The following is a 10,095-nucleotide window of genomic DNA, read 5'->3' as shown; positions in this document are numbered from 1 at the left end:
GGATTCCTAATAAAGGTGGTATCACCCAATCCCCTCCCTCAGTACTGCCTTGGAATTGGGCCAACTGCATGTAAGCTATGACTGTAAGTTTATAGCAATTAAAGCCTATTAAGCTTGACCTCTGGTCTGTCAGGTCTATTTGATAGTACTACACAACACTTGAGAAGTTTGATGCACTCCAGGCTGAAGCAGACCAGTTCATCCTAAACATTCTTTCCCTGAACCAACAGTGTACAGTGGTGTTAATGGGTACCATCTATTATACATTTACTTGGCATGTATTTGCCAAATGTAAAGGTAACATATTGAGAAATTACACCCATAGGAACATAGGAACATAGGAAGTAGGAACAGGAGTAGGCCAAAAATGGGCCATCGAGCCTGCTCCGCCATTCAATACGATCATGGCTGATCTAATTTATGACCTAACTCCATCTACCTGCCTTCTCCCCATATCCCCTAATTCCTCTATCTTGTAAAAATTTATCTAACCAAATTTTAAATATGTTTAATGAGGCAGCCTTAACCACTTCCCTGGTTAGAGAATTCCAAACATTCACTACTCTCTGGGAAAAACTATTTTTCCTCATCTCTGTCCTAAATCTACTCCCCCGAATCTTGAGACTGTGTCCTCTTGTTTTAGTTTCCCCAGCCAACTCAAAAAACCTCCCTACATCTATCCTATCCATACCCTTCATAATCCTATATGTTTCTATAAGATCTCCTCTCATTCTGAACTCGAGCGAATATAATCCTAGACGATTTAATCCTTCATCATAAGTCAACCCCTTCATCCCAGGGATCAACCTAGTAAACCTCCTCTGGACCATCTCCAAAGCCAGTATATCCTTCCTCAAATATGGAGACCAGAACTGGACACAGTACTCCAGGTGCGGTCTCACCAGTACCTTATACAGTTGCAACATTACCTCCCTACTCCTGAATTCAATTCCTCTAGCGATGAAGGCCAACATTCCATTTGCCTTCTTAATCACCTGCTGCACCTGCAACCTAACTTTTTGCGATTCATGCACAAGCACTCCCAAGTCCCTCTGCACAACAGCATGCTGTAGTTTTTCACCCTTTAAATAATATTCATCTCTTTTATTTTTCTTGCCAAAGTGGATAACCTCACACTTACTAACATTATACTCCATCTGCCAGACCTTTGCCCACTCATCCAGCGTAACTATATCCCTCTGCAGACTCTCCACATCCTCATTACAATTTGCTCTTCCACTCAATTTGGTGTCATCCGCAAACTTGGCTACACCACATTTTGTCCCCTCCTCCAAGTCATCAATGTAAATGATGAACAATTATGGGCCTAACACCGACCCCTGCGGCACCCCACTTACCACTCTTTGCCAACCTGAAAAACTCCCATTTATCCTGACTCTCTGCTTCCTGTCAGAAAACCAATTTTCAATTCAGGCCAATATACTTCCCCGGATTCCACTTTCCTGTAACTTACTGATAAGACTCTTGGGCAGTACCTTATCAAACGCTTTCTGGAAATCCAAATATACAACATCAACCTGTTCCCCTCTATCCACTGCACTCATTATATCCTCAAAGAATCCTAACAAGTTTGTCAAACAAGATCTTCCCTTTCTAAAACCATGCTGCGTCTGCCTGATTGAACTCTATGTTCCAAAAGTTTCACTATTTCATCTTTAACGACAGCTTCAAGCATTTTTCCAACCACAGACGTCAAGCTAATTGGCCGATAATTTCCAGTCTTCTGCCTACATCCCTTCTTAAAAAGTGGCGTGACATTTGCTGTCTTCCAGTCTGCCAGGACCTGCCCAGAATCCAAGGACTTTTGGTATTTGACCACCAATACATCAACTATAACTTCTGCCATTTCCTTCAGAACCCTTGGATACATATCATCAGGATCAGGTGATTTGCCTGGCTTTAGTCCCATTAGTTTCTCCATCACTACTTCCTTTGTAACAGCTATTTTATCAAGGCCTTCCCCAACATTCGCATCCTTAACTCCGCACTTGGGCACGCTGGACATGTCTTCCACCGTGAAGACTGACACAAAATATTTGTTTAATGCCTCGGCCATTTCCTCATTTTTTGCTACCAGTTTTCCTTTCTCATCCTCCAAGGGTCCTATGTTAACTCTGGCCACCCTCTTCCGTTTTATATATTTATAACATTTTTTGCTTTCTGTTTTTATATTTTGTGCCAATTTACTTTCATAATCCTTTTTCTCATTTCTTATTTCCCGCTTTGTAACCCCTTGTTGTCTCTTAAAGGTTTCCCAATCTTCCAGTTTCCCACTGCTCTTTGCAACTTTGTACACCTGCGCCTTCAATTTTATACTCTCCTTTATTTCCTTTATTAACCATAGTTGATTTTTCCCTCTCTTGCTGCCCTTTTTCCTGACCGGAATATATGTTTGTTGAGCATTACAAAATATTTCTTTGAAAATCTTCCACTCTTCCTCAACTGTTTCATCAATTAGCCTGTGCTCCCAGTCCACTCTGCCCAATTTCTCCCTCATCCTATGGTAGTCACCCCTGTTTAACCATAATATATTAGTTTTAGATCTAACTATTTCCCCTTCCATCTGAATGAGAAATCCAATCATACTATGATCGCTATTTCCCAGATGGTCTCTGACTATTACATCATTTACTCTACCTATCTCATTGCACAACACTAGATCCAGGAGAGCATTTTCTATTGTGGGTTCCTTAACATGCTGCTCAAGAAAGCTATCGTGGATGCATTCTATGAAGTCCTCTTCCAGATCCCACGACCAACTTGATTTTCCCAATCTGTGTGGAAGTTAAAGTCCCCCATGACTATTGCCGTATCATTATTACATGCCTCATTTATCTCTCTATTTATTTCCTGTGCCACTAAACTATTGTTATATGGTGGGCGATAGATAACACCCACCAATAATTTTTTCCCTTTGTTATTCATTATCTCTACCCAAATTGACTCAACATTATGCTCTTTAGATCTTATATCATCCCTCACTACCTCCTGGAGCTCATCTTTGATTTAGAGTGCAACTCTACCTCCCTTACCATCCTGTCTATCTCTTTGCACCACCTGATTCCCTTGAAAGTTTAATTTCCATTTGGGGTCACCTTGTAGCCATGTTTCCGTGATGGCGACCAAATCATAGGCATGGGTACCGATTTGTGCCTCAAGTTCACTAACCTTATTTCTAATACTGCGGGCATTTAGATAAAGTGTCCTTATACTCTTTGTCCTTTTAATATCTAGTGACTTCTGTAACCTTTTCTTTTGATTTTTCTGCCCACTATTTTTCTTTGTAATTTTCTTAAGACTATCATTGACCCGAAAACTCACTGCACCATCTGATTTTTTACTTTCTCCTCCCAACATTACTTTTCCTATTTTACTTTTCCTGGGTATTACTTTATCTTCCCTACCCTTTTCCCTATCACACTGGTTCCCATACCCCTGCCAAATTAGTTTAGACTTGCCACCAAGTTGCACATGGTCCTGACCTGGAAATATCATTGTTGCTGGGTCTAAATCCCGGAGCTTTCTCCTCAGAGGCACTGTGGGGAGTAGTTTCACCCACAGAATGTAGCATCTATGGAAGTAGCAAGCCAAAGCTGTCCCCCATTTCTATGTTAGTAAAAGTAACATGGTTTTTCTCCTTCCCAGGTCTGGCAAAGGGCCTTTGGAGAAACATTAAACTTGCTTCTCCATCTATAGATGCTGCCTGATTGACCAAGTGTTTTCAATAATTTCTGTTTTTTTTTAATTCTGCTTTTCCAGTAACACTAATTCACCTCAACATTCCCATATCTGCCCTTGGCTTCATCCATTGTCAGGATGAGTTCAAATGTAAGCTTGAGGAACTACACGTCATATTTCTCCTTTACAGCCTTAAATCTAACGGCATTAAAATGACATAATTGTTGGTAACTCTCAGTTCTATCTGTTTCCATCTCTTCTTTACCTACTCCTGTTTTTACTTTCCTCTCCAACCTCCCCCCCCCCCACCCACTTCCAATGGTCACTGCCTCTACTTGTCTCCACACCTCTCCCATCTTCTGTCCAAGACTATTTCACCTATTGGCTCCTCTGTTCTCCACTTCTGACTTTAGACTCAGTAAAGGGTTCCATCCTAACATGTTGAATGACCATTTCCACCCATGGATGCTGCCTGCCCTGCTGAGTCATTTCAGCTCCTTATTGAATGTTTCAGGATTAGATCATTTCCCTTGTTTATGCACACTGATTTAAACTCACAGCTTTTCAGATTTGAGATACATCTCAGATTTACTCTGACAATCACATATAACCCTAAGGTTCTTTTTTCCTGCAGTCGAGGCAGTGCAAAAATTAACTGGACATAGCGTATACATGTAAACAAATAAAGAAATGTAAACAGATTTTAAAATCATTAAAGTCGACAAGTAAGCCCTTAAATGAGTCCCTGATTGAGTTTGCTGGAGACAAGTCTGATGGTGGAGGGGTAGCAGCTGATCCTGAACTGTGTGGTGTAAGTCTTGTGGCACCTACACCTCTTTCCTGATGGCTGACTGACTGTTTGACAGTTTTTGTGTGATTGTTCGGGAAAGTCTGTCACAGTAACATAGTAAACATCATGTGTTCTAATGCTAATATAGAAAATGGTAGTAATTTTCCTGGTTATCTTGAAACATGGAATTAACTGAAACACACAAAGGTCTTTGTCGGTGAGAGTGCATGTGGATCATTTGAAACTGATTCGTATTTATAATACAGAAGTTTCTTTTACAGCATTCCTCCACTGAATGTATGGCTGTCTAGCTTTCAGTGATGCTGTCATCGTTGGCATATGGCCAACGAGGAAGTACAAAGGTTATCGTTTAGAGTTTCAGAGACAATTTACATGTAATGCAGTGTAGATACGAATTAGTGAGTTTCAAGAGGTCGTCAACTACAAAACATTTAAACCAACTGAATGAATGAAGGTCACCAGGTTCCATGATTTGGACAATCTACCTACCAAACGTTCACACTGGTGGCAACTCATTTATCTGGTGCAGAATTACAGGCATATCTGATTTTCAACGATCTGCCTCCATTTTAGAAAGGTGAGCATCATTGTCAATACTTTTCTCTCTTTGTTTCAGAGTATTAAAAATTCCACTGACATCAATTAGAGTATTTTGCTCTGGAAATCTGGTGTGTTTCTGAATAAAATGAAATATCAGGCTAACGATACTCTGTAAACAGTAAGTTCATTCCTTGGCTGTTAATGAGTGGGGATTTTTCATCTGGAGGTCCAATATTCTGTTGTAAGATGCATGCTACGTTATTTACCTTATTACTGTCGGTGTTTGAATTTGAGTGAGTGGTCAGTGAACTTCAGCCTCGGGCCTAGTCTCATGTGGTTTGAATTAGTGTTCAATATAAGGGCAGTTTGGACTAAGCTGTGCATTTTGCCAGGGTACACAAATGCTCTGAGTGAAGAACACTGGACAGTTTATCTCAGGCAGGCTGTGAGGGTCTGAACTGGTTAACCTTCAAATCAGGTTGGAACTTGCCTCTTACTGCACATCTTTTACGTCCTGTGGTGTAAACAGAAAATGCTCAACAGGTCAGATAGCATCTGCAGAAAAATAAACAGATAACATTTTTCCTCAAACACTCTTCAACAGAACTGGAAAAGAGAGAGAAAAAATAGTCAGTTTTAAGTTGAGGGAGCTAGGGAGAGGACAAGTGAATAGGTCTGACAAGGTGAGATTTGAGTTACCATAGTGATAATCTGCTGGTGAGGTTTTTTGGTGCCCCCCTTCCTCACACTCTGTGCCACTTTCCCCCATGGGTGCTGCTCAAATTTTTGAGGAGTTCCTCCAACAATTTTTTTGTTCTTTTTTTCTCTCTTTTCCTGGTTCCGACAACATGTTTACAATCTGAAACATTAATTCTGTTTTTCCTTCCACAATAGCTGCCTGACCTGTTGGGTGTCTCCAGAATTGTCAATTTTTGTCTCAAATTTCAATTATCTGCAATATTCTGATTTTTTTTTGTCTGCTTGTCTTCCAGTTGTAGTTGAGTCAGAGACATGGGTCAGGCCAGGCTGATTCTTGCCACTAAGCAGCACTCACACCGATTTATCAGATGATTGTGGAAAATCAAAGATGGCAATAGGATATTGATCACCACTGAAATAAAAAGAGTTCTTCCTTACGTGTTCTAAACTTATCTTTCATCGGTTTCAATATTGGCTGGTGTGGTGACTGAATCAATTCAGTAGATTTCCTTTATTTTACTATTAAATATTTTATGGATTAGAATTTCCTGGTATAAACAGGAGAGGAATTTGATAAAAAAAATATGTGGAGGTGGCAGGAAATTTAGAGCCACACTGCATCTGTCAGTTTTCCCTCTAGTCAAAGTGAAAAGGCCAGTGGGTCTTCCACCCACTTCCACAAACTGTCTCATCTTATTGTTACATCTTGGTTGCCAATCCAGGAATTTCTGCCTGGATAACCTATTGCAACAAGGGTTACACATGGCCCAGGAAATGTGATAATTGGGTTGGGGTGCTGTGCAGTGAACAAAATAAAAAAAAACCCACACAGAGTGGGACAGCTTCCGGCCATCTAGTGAACCTGTCCACCATCGTGAGCAGGTATGTTGCACCTCTGGAAACTGGCAGCGGACAGACGAGGTCCATGTAGACGTTGTCAAATCGTCTGTGTGCCAGTGGGAAGGACAGTGCAGGCAAGTTCTGGCCCAGTGGCCAACCTGTTTATGCAAGCCATGCCACATGAAGATGTCTCCAATCAGTTGAGTTGTTGCCCAGATGGATGGGTGGGGAAACCCATATAGTGCATTGAAGACACAACACCTCCAAGTGGCAGGAATGATGGGCCAAGGTTGGCTAGTGGACACTTCATAGAGAAGTGTGGCTTCAGAAGGCCTGAAATGCATGTCATCCTGCTGTAGCCCTGAGACTGCAATGCGTTAGGCTGGTATCTCACGATCCTGCTGCTGGGTTGCTACGAGCACCATATAGTCAATTTCATGGGACAGGGAGTGCACAGACAGGATGGACATATAGGACAGAGATTGTTCTTGCCAGAAATGTGCTTGATAGCCATTGTGTACTCTGAAATATAAGAGAGGTGATGCTGCTGCCTTGCAAACCATGGATCCGACACCTTGGCGAAGGCAAAAGTGAGGGCCTAGTGATCTGTGAAGACCATGAAATCCCGTTCTTGGAGGAAATAGAGGAATGCACTATAATTTTGCTCTGGGTGACACAGGTGTCTGCTAAAGAAAGCGAGCGATCTCCAATGTTGATCAATCAGTTGCTCCAGGATGCCACTGTCAGCCATGTTGGATGCATCGACTGTGATGGCGGTGGGCTAATCAAAGTGTGAATGCATTAGAAGAGTGGTGTTGGCCAGAGTGTCTTTGGCTTGATCGAAAGCTGCTGAAGACTCTGTGTCCCAGCAGAGTTCTTTGGTCTGACGGACAGCAGCTTGAAAAGAGGTTGCATGATCCTGCCACCTGCTGGCAGAAATTGATGGTAAAAGTTGACCATCCCAATGAACTCCTGAAAACTTTTGACTGCAGTTGGCTTGGAGAACTTATGAATTGTCTCAAACTTTTACTGAAGAGGGACCGCCTCATGTCGGTCGATACAGTGCCCAAGGAATTCGATGGCTGTCAGGTCGAAGTGAAATTTCGCTGGGTTAATGGCTAGGAGATAGTCACTCAGTCACTGGCAGAGCAGCTGCAGGTGTGTTAGATCCTCCTGTTGTGAATGACGGGTGATGAAGATGCTGTCTAGGTAGATAAAAATGAAATCCAGGCCGTGACCTACTGTGATAGTACAGATCTATCACCAATGTACATAGTGTATATAGTTACTGTATCTAGACTGTGCTTACAGCGATTGGCTGAGAGCTAAGCCACACCTATTGTCTGGGACTTAAAGGGTTGTGTCCCTAGCCAGGTCGGATCATTCCGGACTGGTCGGCCACCTGTGAAGAGCTCCGGTCTTTTGCTAATAAAAGCCTTGGTTTGGATCAACAAGTCTTTGGTTCTTTCGACGAGCTCTACAATTTTATTAGCAAAAGAATTTTTTTTTGAAAGGGATGGAGCGTTTAACTCAGCCAGAAAAACTTGATATCGACCCACAGTCAGCTACAGCCTTCAAAGCCTTTAACTTCTGGCTGCTGAACTTTGAAAACTTCCTGAGATTCATTCAGGTAGAGGAGGATAACCAGCGTCTAACAGCATTGCTGTCTATGGTGTCCTTGAGAGTCTACGAGAACATCCAGGATGAGACCACTTACACCGCAGCCATAAAGGTACTGAAAGGACTGTATGATCAACCGGTGAACAGAGTTCATGCCCGGCTCGTGCTTGCGTCGAGGAAGCAACAGCCCGGTGAGTCCAGCAGGGCATATTTACAAATATTAAAGGCATTGGGCAAGGACTGTAACTGTGTGGACAAAACTGCTGCCGAGATCACAAATGATCTCGTCCGGGATGCCTATATGGCCGGGCTCTGATCGAATGAAGTGAGGCTGCGCTTGCTCAAACAAGGGGTAGAAAAACTAGAGGACGTGGCCCGGATTGCAATCACAATGGAAGATGCAGCCTTAAAGTCCACCGAGCTCTCTAGGGACTGGACCCCTTGTTCTGATGTGAGTAGAGTGCCCTTCTACCCTACCACCCCCCGAGATACTGTCGGCCTGACGGCTGCTGCTACACTGCCCCCTGCGAACCCAAAATGTTATTTCTGCGGGAGGGACAAGCACAGCAGGTCCCAGTGCCCAGCAAGAAAAGCCAGGTGCCAGAAGTGCCTTAAAAACGGCCACTTTGCTGCAGTCTGTAGGTCTAAAATGGCCGCCAGCAAACACAGTGCCTCGTGTGAAGCCCAATCGCCGCTATCCCATTCAAACTCTTCTTCCCCAGAGCTCTCGTCCAACGAGACAGGGGAGTTTTATGACGTCACGTCAGGGCTCCCCTGCACGGCAACGCCTGACGTCTCGGAGACGCCGAACCTGGAAGGGGCAACCCACCCTCGCAACCATGGTGTTGGCCCGCCTCTCGCCCCCGTGCGGAACACTCGACTCTACCGCCGCTGCTGCTGCCGCCACAGCCACCCCCGGGGCCGACGCTACCGCCGCTGCTACCGCCTCCACAGCCACCCCTGCGGCCAACCAGGTGCTCACCCTAGCGTCCATCGCTGATGACCGCCAGGGCCCGACCGCCGCGACCAACGACCTACCCACCGCCAATCGCGAGCAACTACAAACCCCACTACTTACCATTCACCCGCCAACGCCGCCACAACAGCACTTTCGGGAGGTCCTCCAACCTGCTCCTCGAGCGTTGACTACGTCATCCCGTTGCGTGACGTCATAAAACTCCCCTGTCAACTGCTTCAATAACATTAAACCACCAATGCTCTCATCCCCTCACCAGAGCAATGGAACTGATTAAAGTGCATGGACACTACACCAATTGCTTATTTGACTCTGGGTCAACTGACAGTTTTATCCAGCCAGATTTGGCACCCCGTTGGGGACTTGACATTATCCCCACTAACCAGAGGATCTCATTAGTGACGAGGTCACACACGACTGGGATAAAGGGGTATTGCATCGCCACGCTGGAAGTACAGGGCGTGACGGTCACCCACTTCAAATTATTCGTCCTTCCCCAATTGTGCGCCCCAGTGTTGCTGGGATTAGACTTCCAGTGTAAGTTCCAAACGGTGTCCATACACTTTGGGGGACCCCACGCCCCCCTCTCGGTCTGCCATCGCCCCACTCCCGAAGCACCCGAGCAACCCGCCGCCGTGCCCCGGGGCCAATCCTGCGGCCTTTCCACACTCCGGATTGCCCCGCCAGCACTCTTCGCAAACCTCACCACTGGCTGGAAGCCTGTGGCCACCAAAAGTCGGCAATATAGTTACGAAAACAGGCAATTCATTAGGAATGAGGTGCGTAGATTGCTGGATGAGGGCATCATCGAACCCAGTTCAAGCCCCTGGAGAGCACAGGTGATGGTTGTCAAGAATGGGGAAAAACTACGGATGGTGGTCGACTATAGCCAGACCATTAACCGCTTCAC

At 44.5% G+C, this 10,095-nt stretch overlaps 1 protein-coding gene across 2 annotated transcripts in view; it reads left to right on the top strand.

Moving 5' to 3' along the window:
• Positions 1–4,846: 4,846 nt before the first annotated feature.
• Positions 4,847–10,095, top strand: part of LOC138757125 (coiled-coil domain-containing protein 68-like) — a 71,558-nt gene continuing 66,309 nt past the window's right edge. The window contains exon 1 of one of the 2 annotated variants that reach the window (XM_069923932.1): positions 4,847–5,087. Coding sequence is in view for 1 of the 2 variants with exons in the window: in XM_069923931.1 (XP_069780032.1) it covers positions 8,106–8,400 (295 nt within the window). In the remaining variant the exon portion in view is untranslated. Of the gene's footprint in view, positions 5,088–7,981; positions 8,401–10,095 lie in introns of those variants that run through there. The other variant, XM_069923931.1, reaches the window with a different exon arrangement.

Source organism: Narcine bancroftii, chromosome 3 (assembly GCF_036971445.1).
Source record: "Narcine bancroftii isolate sNarBan1 chromosome 3, sNarBan1.hap1, whole genome shotgun sequence".
Taxonomy (NCBI): domain Eukaryota; kingdom Metazoa; phylum Chordata; class Chondrichthyes; order Torpediniformes; family Narcinidae; genus Narcine; species Narcine bancroftii.
The sequence above is the reverse complement of the archived record's forward strand: the minus strand, read 5'-3'. Positions and strand labels throughout refer to the sequence as shown.